Source organism: Culex quinquefasciatus, chromosome 3, assembly GCF_015732765.1.
Source record: "Culex quinquefasciatus strain JHB chromosome 3, VPISU_Cqui_1.0_pri_paternal, whole genome shotgun sequence".
NCBI lineage: Eukaryota > Metazoa > Arthropoda > Insecta > Diptera > Culicidae > Culex > Culex quinquefasciatus.
Window position 1 is genome coordinate 35,912,870 of NC_051863.1, and position 16,584 is coordinate 35,929,453.

Sequence of the window (16,584 nt, forward strand, 5' to 3'; positions counted from 1 at the left end):
ATTTAATTTAGATTTTTTGACAATTTTGTTATAGTCACAAGTTTTACTATATCTAAGTGGAAACGTTTTGTTTTGCGGAGAAACAAAATATGACCATTGATTTTTTTTGAGCATTTTTTTTGCATGATTTTTCGGGCCAAATTTGAAACATTGAATAATATTTGCCATGAAAATGGTTTCATGAACAAAAAAAATAATAATGAATGTCGTCTATACATTGAAAGAGTATTTCTGGAGCAACATTAGAAAAGGGTGCATAAACATTTTCACAGCTGAAACATGTTTGCAAATTCTCAGGCTTCACCCAACTTTTTCACAAAAAATCAGTTAAAATATCTCCAGATTTCTCAAATTTCTCATATTTCAAACAATTGTATAAAGTTGAAATGACATAAGCACAAATAAGCTACTTCGGAAATCATATTTAAACTGGTAACAGTTTATAAGCAATTATTAACGTGTTTAAAACGATTTCCACTGCAATTATTAATTAGTATTAATTTGTGTCCAACCAATCCACACGTGAAAAAATGCCATTTTGCGTCATTGCACAGTGGGTGAAATGGAACCCAAAATCGGACTTGATTGAACGCGGCTGGTTCATGGTTTCATCCACCGCATACGACGGCAAAGGGTCCATTTTATCCCGATTCCCAATTTTTAAACATTTTTTCTTGAAAATCGCTCTGTATTTTTGGCGGAGGTTTTATGCGGCCATCCAAAATGCACTTAACTTATGTGAAAGTGTCCAAGGAATCTAGTAAAAATTACCACTTGCACCGCAAAAATCATTTGGGTCTATTTAATCCCAATTCCGGTATAAAAGCATTTTTGGTCGTTTTCAAATGTTAGGACAGATTTTTAAAATCTGAAAATATTTTTTTTCGTAGAGATCAGACAATTTTACATAGTAGGTCATTTGATTTGTACTTGATAGTTCAACACATGTGTGTTGAAAAAGAAATTAAAATTAATAAAATGTTTGAAGAATCAGTTTTGGTCCAATTTTTCTAGCCACAGAATAAACTGCCTTATACTAATTTTTATTTACTTATTATTGATACCAACATAAATGTGTCAAACTATCAAGTGCAAATAGTCATTCCTATGTAAAATTGCCTGATCTTTACGAAAAAAATATTTTCAGATTTTTTAAATCCTACTTAACACCAAAAATGCTTTTATAGCGAAAGTGGGGTAAAATGAACCCTAAATAATTTTCGCGGTGCAAGTGGTTTTTTTACTGGATTCCCGGGACATTTTCACATAAGTTAAGACTCCGCTCTGAATACAGAGCGATTTTCAGGGAACAAATGTTGAAAAATTGGGAATCGGGGTAAAATTAACCCTTTGCCGTTGTGTGCGGTGGATGAAACCATCACCAATCAATTTCCCGGATTGTTTTTACATATGAGATATTAGTTTTCATACCAGGTAACCAGCCGCGTTCAATTAAGTCCGATTTTGAGTTCCATTTCACCCACTGTGCATTGGCTCAAATAACTAAAACTGAGCCATTGATTCAGCTGTTTGAGGTTTGGAATCAAACATTTTATTTCGTTCTGTCAAGGAATCATAAGTTTTCCCAAAAAATTTGGTGCCTGGCACTTTTTCAAAATCAATACTTATTTCCTCATTATTTAAAAAAAATTAATAAAATTAAAATGTATCAGTTCATATTTTATAAAACCTTTTATAAAATAACTAAAAATATTCATATTCATATTCAAGTGATTTCGAAAAAGTTTAAAAACAAAAAGGAATTCAATCACTGTAATAGCATTTTCCTTCGGCAAAATGAAGTGAATCGGTTTATTTATTCTCCTCTCTACAAGCTTTGTGATTCTCGGTTCGATTCACAAGCAGCTCTCTTTTTTAAGTTTCTCTCATTTTTCCCTCTCGTAGTATCCAACTCGCATTACACCGGCGAGTACCTACGAGTTAGTTAGTAATCTTCGATTCATTATTTAATTTTGCACATGCACTCTATGATGCTTAGAACATAACTTCTTCTTGAAAAATCTGTTATTGTACAGAGTAAATAAACACTTTTTGAAAGTTTTGAAACCCCAAACGCATTTTTTTCAATTTTTTTTAAATTCCAGTTAATAGCGACTGGTGCAATACAAGCGCTCAATTGAAATTTGACTTTCTTTGTTCGCGCAAGAATGCATTCCCCGCTAAACGAACGCGTGACGTCAGTTTGGCCGAGGGTTTGCCGGGCGTGCGTGAAAATTAACGGCCTCCCGACCACCCCATCATCAGTGGCAGCATCGCCATCAATAACAATTTGTATTTGAGTAGTTGCGATGGCGTGTGGGTGTGTAGGTAAGTGTGTTTGGTTCCAGCCATCACACGCGAAAATGCCGTGCGCAAAACTGATTTCTCATGTGGGAAATTTATGAACGACTCTGGCGCTTATAAATGTGTGTGCCCTTTTGTTATGGATTGCTGGAAAAACCCGAGATTCAATTTATGTGAGTAATTGTGAACTAAAAGTAGACCATATTTACCAGAAGGTTAATGTTCAGTGTTAGGCCATTTCAATTAAAAAATGTAATGTAGTGGAGGTAGTACGTTAACCCTCTCTCACCTAGGGATTCTTCAGAGAACCAAAATTCAAATTTATTGTTAACCCTCTACAACCTAACCCCGCCTCTAGACGGGCTTCAATCTAAAAAATCACCAAAAATCAATTTTCCAACCGATTTTTGATCTTTAAAAAGCATTGGAAAGAAGAACTATTAAAATTTTAGAAAATTTCAGGGTTGGGAGTTTAACTTGTTTTATGTGACTTAGCCAGTGTTTTTAAAAATGTCATTTTTTTAGGGGTCAACTTTGGCTGTGTTTTTTACTAACATTTCCTATACTTTCAGTAAAAAGAAGTATGCAGTAATTTTTGTAGTGTCCCAGACTATGCCTCTACGCATTTTTTCGCAATTTAAATGATGATGGTGCCATTCTATAGCAGAAAATGTGAAAAACATGCAAAAAATTGAAAAAATGACTGTAAAAACGTGAAAAAATTAGATAGGCAAAATGTAATTATATTAGATGGTAGAATAGGCCAAATACTAACAAAAACAAACATAAACTAAACAAGATAAATGCAAATTAAAATACTAAAAATAAAACAAGAAAAACATAAAACAAGAGAAGTAAAGTTTTTCGTAGAACAAAAGTTGCTCAAAATGACCTCCTGAACACGGGAAAAATAAATATTTTCGAAAAAAAAATTTGGGCAGTAGAGGGTTAACTGGATCAATTTATGTCACAGGTGTCCATGTAGAATGTATACTAAAATCTTCCCAAATTACGCCAAATTTTGCAAGTTTTCGGGAAATTAATAAATTCTGTTTTCTAAAGCTCGTAAAAATTACCAAAACCATTTTTAAGCAGAAAATAAACATTATCCATCATTTCAATCATGAACAAGAGACCCTGTAAATAACAAATAAGATGTGAACCGTTTCTGACAGATTATCATAAACAGTCAAATTGTTGAAAATGAAATTTCGCGTTGAAAAAAAAATGGTTATCTTCTCTGTGGTGCGCTGGTGGTCGAGGGTAAAAAAATTCTGCGATCAGTCCAGACTCGATTATCCGAAGGCCTCAGAAAAATTTCACTTGGAATAGTCGAATCTTCGGATAATCGAATCAACCAAGATGGCGGCCAAAGTGGCGCTGATTACATATTGAAAAAATGTATTTTTCAATTTAAAAGACAATAAAATATTCAAATTTCACTAAAATTCGGTCGCAATTCTCAAATTTGACGTTAAAAGTAAGAAATTCCGATTATCCGATGTCCCTTACAAACCTTCGGATAACCGAACTTTGGATGATCGAAACTTCGGATAATCGAGGCTTCGAATAATGTATTGTACCAAAGTCTAACCATTCACATTTTTTACACAGTTCTGACGTTAGAGGGTCAAAATCCAAGCTGTTATGCAAAATTTGAAAATAACTCAAAGATTGTAACAGATATTCTCTGAAATTTTTATTTGAGTCACAAAAACACTTAAGGGACCATCCATAAACCACGTGGACACTTTTTTGGGAATCTGTTACCCCCCCCCCCCCCTTCGTGGACAATTGTCCATACAAAAAAAATCTTTTTTGTATGGATCGTGGACAATCGCCATACCCCCTAAAGTGTCCACGTGGTTTATGGATGGTCCCTAACTGAATTTAAAAAAAAATAAATGGATTAAAACAATCCTTTAAAACATAAAAATAAGCATCAGCTTAAGTCAAAAATCAAAAATGGCCAAATTAGATTAAAAATTGAAAAATTATTATTAACAAGCAATTGCTCATAATGTTGCAATGAAGAAAATATTTCAAAGGTAAAATAACATAAAAACCAGCAAATTTATTTCATTGCAAATACACAATTATTTCGATTTAATTTTCACTTACACATTTTTTCTTTTAATCCCTTTCAGGAGTAATGGAGTTAAAATCAATACATTCTAAATCAGGCAACAAATTTTGTTAAGTCTCCAAAATCATTATTTAACTATTTACAACCCAACCCCGCCTCTATACGGACTTTGATCTTAAAAACGCCATAAATCAATTTTTCTGCAAAATTTTTGATCTTTGAGCAATTCCACCTCAAATCAGGATTTTTTCTGGTACTTTTGTACCCGACCCTCTCCGATTTCAATGAAACTTTTGAGACATGTTATCCTAGGCCTATATAAGCCATTTTTGTGTATATGGAGCCAACAGTACTCGAAAATAACATTTGAGAAGGTCGTAAGGTATTTAAATATTTTTTTGTATTTTGAAATTTAAAAATTACTGTATCTCGAAGCCGTTGCATCGTATCAAAAAGTGGTCTAAGACAAACTTGTAGGAAATTGGACGGACTTTCTGATAAAAATACACTGAAACAAAAATACACGCCACTTCTATGAGATTTTTTGATTTTTAAGTTTAAAAGTTAAATTTCAAGGTGATGTCACTATTTTTTTTCGCTCAAAATTTTTGAGGGAATAGCCTAAAATGTTACAAAAAGACTCACAAAAAATGCAGGATGGTATGTCTCTCCTAAAAAAATACAAAATTCATTTACTAAAACTGTTTTTTTGAAAAGTGGTCTAAACGTCAAAATTTTCAAAAATCGATAGTGGGAATCGATTCCCCAGACAATTTTACATAAAAGTCTCCATATTGACCATTGTCCTAAGTCCAATCCTTGGGAAGATACAGCGGTTTTAAAAATAAAAATTATGAAAAAACTGTTTTTTTTTTGGAAGTTTTTGGCAATTTCTATATGACAGACTTGGTTTTTCAGTCTCGAAAATATTTTTACCAGAAAGTTCGTCCAATTTCCCATAAGTTTGCCTCTGACAGCTTTTCAATTTGACTCGTTTTAATATTTACGTAACCTTATTTACTATCCACACTGAAAAAAATATTCTATTTACAGTTGTGAGCAATGTAATTTAACTTATATTTGTAAGGCCATACAAACAATTGAAATGCTTTCAAAGACAAACTTATGGGAAATTGGACGAGCTTTCCGGTAAAAATATTTACGAGACTAAAAAACCAAGTCTGTCATATAGAAATTGCCAAAAACTTCCAAAAAAAAAAACAGTTTTTTCATAATTTTTATTTTTAAAACCGCTGTATCTTCCCAAGGATTGGACTTAGGACAATGGTCAATATGGAGACTTTTATGTAAAATTGTCTGGGGAATCGATTCCCACTATCGATTTTTGAAAATTTTGACGTTTAGACCACTTTTCAAAAAAACAGTTTTAGTAAATGAATTTTGTATTTTTTAGAGAGACATACCATCCTGCATTTTTGTGAGTCTTTTGTAACATTTTAGGCTATTCCTCAAAATTTTGAGCGAAAAAAATAGTGACATCACCTTGAAATTTAACTTTTAAACTTAAAATCAAAAATCTCATAGAAGTGGCGTGTATTTTGTTTCAGTGTATTTTATCAGAAAGTCCGTCCAATTTCCTACAAGTTTGTCTTAGACCACTTTTGATACGATGCAACGGCTTCGAGATACAGTAATTTTAAATTTCAAAATACAAAAAAATATTTAAATACCTTACGACCTTCTCAAATGTTATTTTCGAGTACTGTTGGCTCCATATACACAAAAATGGCTTATATAGGCCTAGGATAACATGTCTCAAAAGTTTCATTGAAATCGGAGAGGGTCGGGTACAAAAGTACCAGAAAAAATCCTGATTTGAGCTGGAATTGCTCCTCTGTAAAAGCATTGGAAAGAAGGCAAAAAGATTTTTTTTTGAAAATTTTAGGGTTGGAAGTTTGACTTGTTTTATGTGACTTTGTCAATGTTTTAAAAATGTCTTTTTTTAGCAGTCAACTTTACCTCTGTTTTTTACTAACATTTTCTATATACTCTAAAGTATAGAGGATTTGCAGTAATTTTTGTAGTGTCCTAGACTATGCCTCTACGCGTTTTTTTTTACAATGGTACCATTCTATAACAGAAAACGAAGAAAAACAAGCAAAAAATTTAAAAAGTTACTGCAAAAACATAAAAAAATTAGAAAGGCAAAATGTAATGGTAGAAGGTGATAATAAAGGGCAAATACTACAAAAAAAAAACATACATAAACTAAACAAGATAAATATAAATTCAAATACTGAAAATAAAACAAGAAAAACGTTAAACAAGAGAACTAAAGTTTTTTGTAGAATAAAAGTTGCTCAAAATGACCGAGCCACGTAGCCCAGTGGTAACGCTTCCGCCTCGTAAGCGGCAGATCGGGGTTCAAATCCCGGCTCGAACCAACACAACTGGTGATCTTTTCCCTTCTGGATTCGATTGCTTAGTAAAGGGAAGGTAGTGTATCGCCACAAACTGGATCTTATCACAACACCTTAGGGAGGCGACCTATGGAATGTTAACATTGACCTTAACATGTTAACATTAAGTTGAGAATGAAATTGCCACTGAATCCGCTTTGTAAATGTCGGCCCCGATACTCTTCAAGGTTGTTCCCGTCAGGAACTGGGAAAGATTTACTTTTACTAAAATGACCTAATAAAAAAATATTTGTAAATTTGGGCAGTAGAGGGTTAGCAAAACTAATTTAAGAAAATCAGTCCTGAAAGGGATTATAGAAGAAAAGTTTGTTAACTTACTAAATTGGATGCTCTTAAAATAAAAACCATATTGCGAAAAAAAACCAGTCAATATTTTTTTCCGGTTAATTAAAACCAACCTTAAACAGCATTCCCATCAATCCCGAACCTTGCGCGTCTGACATTCTGGAAATAGCTCCCATCAATCAGTGAAACCTCTTACAACCCGAGTGACAAGAAAACGAAACAAGAGTCAGCTTGGAGCTTCCGTAAGCCTCCAAGTCCAGCACGAACTGACAGCAACTTGTACCAAAGCAAACTAGACATGTGAAACTTACAGAACATACAGACATGTGCTCAGTATAAGACTAAGATGTCTGCCAATCTGTGCTTATACTAAAACCAAAGCCTTGAAGCGCGTTGCCTCGTGTGAGGGGTGTGTTTGTAGCATGCAGTTTCTAATTGGTGTTACGTTCTGCCATCAATTTCTTACGGAGTGATTCGAAAACTTTCGAAGACTTACGTTGTTTGTCCGCTGCCGTTTTGTTATTTTTGCCCATATTGGCCATGGGACGGGAGTTTGATTTCCGGTGGGTGGGCTTGAGGTCCTATTTTTAGCACTTTTGTTCAGCAACGGTGGATCCTTTGGATCCGCGGACGATGATGACGATGATGCGACACAATCGATGGATAATTATATTTTCGTTGATGTGACTTTGCTTCAATTTATTCCTTTTATCCTTTTATTTTTCCTTTTATCACACTATTGCTTCGTTGTAGCACTCTATCGGTAGATTAGGCTGGTTGCACGTTGACTTAGACACTACAAAACTAAAGGTGAAGGTGATATTTGGCCCCAATTTACTGCTTCGTCGCGTGTATTGCACTTCAAAACACCTCCAAGATATACCCTTCGCCTCTCTTTGGGTTGAACTACTTTTCTCTGATGGCTGTCAAACAGCTTGGATCCTTTCCGACGTACACTAAGGACACTTGCAAAGACACTCTTACTTTTCCAATGTGGTATTCCGCACCACTAATCTGCACTATCCAGCACGTGCAGTACCGACATTTGGCGAACTCTGTATATCTTCAATTGCTGCGACCTTCCAACGGTCATTACTCGTTACGAGCTGCACCTAGAACCACGAAGTGCACTTTTTTTCGCTTCATTTTGTTTCCTCTGAACACGTGGCACTTAGAGAGCTATAGACTAAAATACCGTTTCTTCACACACGCAATATACGCACTTAACACATTGGAATGGTTGGATTTGTTTTAATTAAAGTTGAAAATTTCTTATCGTTGTTTCTAAACGGAAGTCACTTCACTGCTCATCGGTTGCATTGGTTCGAATGGAAAGCTGCTGGCCTCGACTTGATCGGTGGGACCCACAGCCAGTGCTCGAATGGAGGTACGGTCCGCGGTACCATCGGACGACACCCGTCCATTAGCGATGCCAGCCGGTGAATGCGATTCCTGCGGAGCAAAAGGATAAACGGAGACAGTGTGAGTTATGAGTCAACAACTGATTTCAGGACATTGCTGTAACTTGTTTGTGAGTATGTCAATAAAATAAATATAAAAAATAGAAGAATTTTTTTTTTTCAGATGAATCATTTTAGAATAGTTAATTGCTGGTTAAATAGCCTTAAATCCACAAATAAATGATTCCCTAATTGTTCGTTCGTTCCAAACGTATCAGTGGCCTACCTTCACCGAAGCCGGCACCTCACAAACATTTTCGTGGCCATGGCAAGGACAACCCGCCACGCCAAAGCAGTCAAAACATGTGCCACAGCCGGATTTATTTCTCTCGACTCAAGGTTGCTGGCACACCCGAGTCCGAACCCGTTCTGCATCCCATACGTACTGGGGTAATATGGTTCGCCGAAGGTGAGAGGTATTACTACGCCGCAATCGAACCAGTTCAAACAGAACCAAAGCGATTAATAATTCAGTTACACCTCCTTCGGAGCGGCTTCGGAAACCGGTGATTAGCTGGCAGAACTAGTCACTGGACAGCAGCTGATTTTCCCACACCACATCATCACACACGTGACTTGGGCCGAACTTGGGATACTAAACGGTGCGAGTGGACAGATAGAGTGTTCACCTGCTGCACAAAGGAATAGCTTGTGTGGTTTTCTTCAAAGGTTGTTATTTTCAGTTCAATGGATTATGATATCGGTTATTAATTCTTAGGATAGGCGAGGGAAACGATTCTTGAGATTTTGAAACTCTCGGGAATCGAAAAAAGAATTCTCACATTTCTCAGGGTACTAAAAATTAAAACAATCAATTTTATTGTATATTATTTTAAAATCAATGAGTCTTATAAAAAAAACGAAAATTACAAGATTAAAGCACATTAAAAAAAACAAATTCTTAGATTTTAATATATTCCACCTAAATATGAAAATTATTGAAACGATATTGTATGTCAAAGATTGAAACTTTTAACAAAAGAACATTTATTAAAATCATTTTTCGCTGAAACCAGCGGCTGAGCACAATCGAATTCAGTAACTTAGTTCTGCTGGTTTGTTTTCGCTAATTACTGGTAAACATATTTGGCAGCAGAAAATCTAGCGAATCTTTTCGCTGTTTACAGCGTAGTTCTCTTGCAGAAATTCTACTGTAAGGGGTAGCTGCAGAAGTGACAGTTGTCATTCTCATCTCAGAGTTAATTGGTGGGAATCAACAATCTTTTGAAACTAAACAGCAAAATTTATGTAATGGAGTGATAGAGTGCAGTGAAATCGACCATTTAATTGAAATTTTATGTTCACACAGTGTCGGTTTATCAAATCAACAAATCAAACGCGTAAGTAAACAAATGCCATAATGTGAAGGAATAATTTATTTGCAAACATGTCAAAACAAACAGAATTATGTTTTGAAAACTTTTCTAACCAACTTTCACTAATTGAGAAACATTATTATAACTTGTAAGGGGAGAGGGGGTAATATGCACCCCCGGGGCAAAATGCACCCCCTGCTTTTCTCAGTATTTGGAAGAATTTTCCGGGGAAAAATCATAGAAATTGGAAGCTTAACATTGCTAGACCATGCTGGAAAAATTTGAGCATCGCAGTATAAAAACAGCTCAAGTTATTTGCAAAACTTTAAAATGTTGTGTTTTCATCTAATTTTCTTTGCACTTTCATTATGATTTTTGGACAATATAAAAAGGATTTATTGATATTGTAAATGTTGAGGTAAATAGTTTTTGCCATAATCTTCATTATTCTGTAGATAGATGAGTCCAAAAACATCAAAAAATGCATTTTTAATTAAAATTTCTGCAAAAAGCGTGGTCGGGGCAAAATGCACCGCTGTAAAGCTCCTTAGTAAAAACAGCGGTGTCATCTAGTGGTGACTAGTGAAAACTGATTTTATCCGGTGCATTTTGCCCCATGTTGTGGTGCATTTTGCCCCGTTGTTGTAGTGCATTTTGCCCCAATGTTGCGGTGCATATTGCCCCGCATGGTTGTTTGAAATGAATCAAAAATGTTTTTAAAAATTTGATATTTTCGAACAATTTTAAGGTTTATTAAGACCTTTTTAACATGGATGACGAAGAATAATAGTTGTTTTAGAACATCGAACAAAATTCTTCCACAGTAATGCTGTAATTGTTGAGAAATCACAGTTTTCACTTAGGGGGTGCATATTACCCCCTCTCCCCCTAGAACCATCCGACTCTCGACATATTTATTGTGTATTCTTTTGTCACAGCTTCCAGAACTGTTGATTTTTATTGTTTACGTTACGAACAACCGCTGGATTAGTGTAGTTTCTCCTAAACCAGCAGAACAATCTTCTGGTCTATTTTGACACGAGCTACTGCCGCCGGAAAAAACAGACGTCAGCGAAACAAAACGCTGATCCAGTGCCGCTGGACTAGCGAAAAAACTCATTGGACCCCTAGTTATTGAGCTCCCAGTTGAAAAGCAGTCAAGTTAAACAACACCCATACTGCAAAAAAATGGTTATATTGCATCTGGGAAGGGAATCTTTTATGTCAGAAAAAAAAAGTAAAATGTGTACTTTTACCTCTTTTCTGGTTAAATGTCACTTTTCAGTCTAAATTGAGCAATTCCTCACGAAAACTGCATGATTCGAAAAAAAAGTTCCCCGATCGGGCTAATTTTTTGAGGGTTCCTTGGCCGAAATAATTAGACCTGTATTTTTTGTTTGGCCAGGTGGTCCAAAAATTGCAATTTTCGTGTGTTTTTATACAAAAAACCGCTTTTTTCTTCTTTTTTTTCTCCATTTTAACTGATTTTAGTTGTCTTGGGAGCAAATGAAAGATGATAAGTTTGTGTTTCATGAAATAATAGTTTGGAAAACTTTAAATGCCGTTTTGGCGGTGTCTGGACCAAAGCGTCCATACCTGAAAACATTTTGAACGGATCCCTCGGAATTTTTACATAACATATCAAAAAATGGGCGAGGTTCATTTACAGGATTACAACACCTGATTTCTAAAAAATAAAATTTGGTTTTTTTGAAGCACCTCGCGCAAAAACTGGAAATTGCAAATCAACTTTTTTCACTGAGATAACATGATAATTTCATCGGTAACCAATACATTTTTGGGTACCAGTTTCGTCTTTCAATTACAAAAATGTCATTTTAATTTTAAAGTTATTGCAGTTTGCGTGAAAAAGCTGGTTTTCCCTTTTTTTGTCATTTTCCCGAATCCTTTTACTGAAACTTCACCATCTTAACTACACTTATGTTACGTAAAATTGTCCGAGTAATTTGATAAAAAAAATCAGACAAAGGCTCTTTGGCCCAAGACCTACAAATCCGTATTTAAAGTTTTCATACGATCTTTTCAGATATAAGGCTAAATTTTTGAAACTTTATATATTGTTTTCCTAAAAAGTCTATGTTATCATCTTTTTAGTGCGTTCAAGACAGCTAGAATGGGTTGAAATGGCGCGGAGCTATAACTTTTTGAAAATGTGTTTTTTTGTGAAAATCGAAGAAAATGGCATTTTTGGATCACCCTAACACGGCGTAATGGCTAAACAAAAAAAAAGGGTCTTAGGGAGCGTTCTTTTATTACTTAACGCGAAAAATCGGACTTTTAGACCCCCTCCCCCCCCCCTCGTAACAAAATTTCCATACAAATTTTAAAAATTTTGTATGGAGCGTAACACGGCCTCCGACCCCCTCCCCCTACTGCGTTACGTAATAAAAGAACGCTCCCTTATTATTGGCCAAGAAACCCTCAAAAAAATTTCGTTCGGAGAACCTTTCTTCGAATCATGCTGTTTTGCGTGGGGAATTGCTAATAACTAAAAAAAACATAAAAAAAATCGAAAATTTTCGAAATTCTAGATGTTACGTCACTTGGACGTGCTACCGACGACAACAACACCTCCGAGCAAGGCTGTATATCATAGGTACTCGCGATCTTGCTTTGCATTAGTGTAGAAAGCCATGACCTCCGAGGCAGGCACCCCTCGGATGAACGACTCGAAAGCAGAACCCAGAAACGCAGCCACACCCAAAGCTGGAGAAGGGATCGACGAACAAGCAGTGCAACGAAATAGAACCAATACCACTACCAGGAATAAAAGGCGCTAGGGACAATAGATGCACTTTTACTCTATTGAATCTATCGTGTGAAATCGCAGCAGGCCGACGCTTCACTGAAAATTAATTTCTAGCTTTCGTACGCATCTTATTTACCTAGTTTAAGGATAATTGTGCTCGAGAAAACTGCTTTTAGAGCACCTTCACGCAGGTACTAATGCGACATGAATTTATTGTGAAATTACTAATTATCAACAGAACTCTAACCAGGTCGTAAGCACATTCTATTGCCCAGAAAAAGCGCCACAAACTCTAGCGAATCCTATTATAATTAACTATTAAGCAAACTGTCGATCAGGTAAAGCGAAACTTCCGATTATGAACTGCGGGAATCTAATATCTATGAGTTCTACAGCGCATCGACTGACACGAACCGCATGTTGATCATTCCGGCTTACAAGCGGACCTAGGGCACTAAACGTAAGCAAACAAACTTATCTAGATAAGTTTCACTGAATTGCCTCTATGTTCCTTCCCATTTTAGGGAAAAGGCAAGTTGTACTCTTTACACGCAAAATTGATGTCGATTCGCGTAGCCACTTCACGTACAACGGAGCGTATTTAATTGTCTGGAAATCCTAAGCCCACGGTTACTTTGTTACACTAGATTTTTTTTAATGGATTTCAAATAATAAACAAACAAATATTTTATAACAAAACATTTTATTAATTTCAAATTTCACTCATCATATTTCGACGCACAACTATCCGATAGACACGATTTGCTTGATCCTGGTCTTTCTGACTTGCTCGCCAGCGATCGACGGCATCCATGAGCTGACGATCGGTGCCGCGTCTAAACTTTTGCTTAAAAATCATCAACACAAGGGTGCCAGGTAGCTTCAGAAACTGCGCCAGTTCGGATACCTTACCAATGTTAGAACTAATCTGCCTCAGACACAACTGTTGCACCCGCAAATCAATCCTCTTGGACGCTGCCACGTACTCTTCCAGCACAATCTCTATATTCTCCATCAAAAATCGTTCGCACTTTTTCTGCAGATAGTAAATCAGATATTTCGAAGCAACCAGCAGCAAATCGAACACGTTCTTCCGCGTAACCTCGCAATCCCCGCAGTAGATAAAGTACAGCATCTCTAGGAATACGCTCGGCTTGACGTTCTTCACGATGACCGTGGTGACGGACTTGCGTTTCTTGGTCGTCTCGGCACGCGGTCGAAACATTTCGCTGAACACTTCACTGCAGTGGACCAGTAGAACGCGGTGCGCGTAGAATCGCTTGGCGTCCGCACCCACCAGAAAGCTTACGTCCGCCAGGAACGAGTTGTTGACCAACCGGAGCATCTGGTCCTGGTAGCAGCTTCCAAGCAGGAGCTGCTCTTGTGCGGTGTCGTCGAGGATGGACATGTTGTGGGGGTTTGCGCTGAAGATTCCGGTGGGACTAGTTGCGATGAGAGCACACACACTAGTTATGAAGCTTAAAAGTGTTTGAAAAGTTTTACCTAATCATAATGTACCTAACATACTATGTACCTGTGTTTCAACAGTTATTCAATGTTTAAGAAGGGCAAAGGTTTGACACGTTTCATGTACAATGCATAACCTAATTAAACTACTATTAGAATTAATGGCAACTTTTTATCAGCTAGCGCGCTGAAGCGACCTAAACTAGATAACGCTATTCATTATTTAAGGTGCTTATCTTCCACCGCCTCATCAATTACCTGCGGATGTAGTATTACTGGTATGACATAGAACCTTCTTGTACAACAAGCTATCACACCACCGCACCTAGGTGTTCGGCTGTATCGCATTTCACGGTCTCCACCGAAAATGGCCGAATTTCCGCCTCCACCGTCAAATAGCCGACATAAGCCGATTTGTAACCGCTTCTCCGCAAACATTTTAGATTCACCAAACAAACATCGTCCTCGCTCTGGCTAGCCAATGATGACAAAGGTTTTTTTTTTGTGTGGAACCGGAAGTGTCAAGGAAGTAATCGTCACGCGAGGGCCATTTGTCAATCGCTGGGCGATCCCAGGAGGACTACGTTTTCTTAAAGAAAAACTTTTTTTTTCAAGTCGTTATTATAGCTTGTATAAAATATTAGATTTTTTTGAATCACCTTTTTTACCTGTCTGTCAAATTGAAACAACAATAAAATAAATAAAGACGTAACGTAACACTAACCAGCAAAGAGGTCACGTGTCCAGAGCTGCCAAATCAGTCCACATTTTTTTTTTGCAGAACGTCGGACTTACGTCACCTCGGCCGAACCAAGTTTACCAGGCAAACCCGATCGGTTTTGTATGTGTCCAAATGTGTGTCCTTCACCCACCGAGCAAGGAGCAGTACCTCTGAGGACTGTTTTTCCCGCCATTACCGTGCCGTAACGGCCTGTCTACCCCTCGTGGACGTGTCCACGCCACTCTCCCTGGGCGGTCATTTCCTTGATTTTGCCTTTGGGTCAGCAGTGAAAAGTACAAAGCAATCTCACTCACACACACACACACACACGGCTTTCCGGCTGAGAATTGTGAATGGTACAAATGTTATTAGTAAAACTCACGCTACAGTGCACTAACGAAAACTACTAAAAAAAAAACAAAAAATATGGTGACAAAGAATCTACGCATAAAAAAATAACAGTATAAAGAGTACTTAAAAACTGTTTTTGACTTGATAAATTTTATTATTGTAAGTTTTTTATTGTGTATGTATTTTTGTTCATATGAAAAGAACTTATATGATGATCATTGACTCAGTGAAAATATTTCAAGGTAAATAGTATTATGTCTTTGAAGCGTATTCAAAGAAATTGTTGAATGGTTGATTCTCGTTGTGTAGGTCCTTTTCACTCCTTACTCAAGAGTTGATGATGTGAGCAGCATATATGTGGCGGAATATTTACGGTATGCACCTGGAATGGCCGAGTGACGGAAACGAAAAGAAGGACATCATTACGGCTCTGTGTAGGCAGGAAATTAGGAAAGTTTTCAATGGGCTACTGCTGACCGGCACCGGAGTGCTGTGAGTACCGTTTACGAGAGTTGGTTCGTTTGGGAATAATGTTTATGGGTAATTGTTCGAGGTGAGTTGTTTGGTTTATGTGAATGTGTGAGGATATACTAAATTGGACCGTCAACTTGAATTTCTAATGGACTTAAAAATGAGGTTATGGTAACAACGACAAATATGTTATTCCAATAAAAAGTAAATGAAGTTTATTTCCTCAAAAATTTCAAATGAGGTTTTTTTTCAAAGTTACTATATATTTAATTAAATGAATCAATAAAGCAGTTAAAATATGATAGAAAACAGTTTATTAAAGAAACAAAAGACAATTAAATTAAAAAAAACTCCTATTGCAGACGATGCAATAAATTGAATACAAACAATACTTCCCCTTCTATGATGGCACAATTATCATCACCCAGGAAAGTCCCTGATAATGTTATCGTAATTATGCACACCCAAATGATACAAACCGGAATCCTCCCAGCTTGTAGACAAAACACCACAAATCATCTAAACCCACATCATCGGCCCCGTCGATCCCCGTCGTAGTTTGTTTGCGGTGAGAGCGGCAGCGGCTGCTTCGGGCATAAAATATTCAATGAGATTCGAGTGAATATTAAGAAGGTGGGAGCAGTAGTCGATGGTGGCAGAAGGGCTTCAATTAAACTGGCACTACTACGATACTCGGACCAGTTCTTACCCGGCCGTTCACAATCCTTACACAGAGCGAACCTTAACGACAAATACTTACTACCCGGCAATGGGTGAATTTCTGTGTTTTGTTGTACCACGTGGGTAGTAGAAACACCCTAACCTTCAGCTGGCAGAAGATCGAATTGGACAACATTTATTTTATGAAAAAGTGTAGTCCTCTTGTGTTGATTTTGAAATTTCTTTGAAAAA

General features: G+C 36.7%; 1 protein-coding gene across 2 annotated transcripts in view; it reads right to left on the reverse strand.

Moving 5' to 3' along the window:
• The window catches only part of LOC6041793 (phospholipid-transporting ATPase ID), an 88,520-nt gene that overhangs the window by 54,853 nt on the left and 17,083 nt on the right, over nt 1–16,584 (reverse strand). For both annotated transcript variants that reach the window (XM_038259577.1, XM_038259579.1), the window contains exon 3: nt 7,613–8,568. In XM_038259577.1, the coding sequence (XP_038115505.1) occupies nt 7,613–7,658 (46 nt within the window). In that variant the 5' untranslated portion in view covers nt 7,659–8,568. The remainder of the gene's footprint in view (nt 1–7,612; nt 8,569–16,584) is intronic.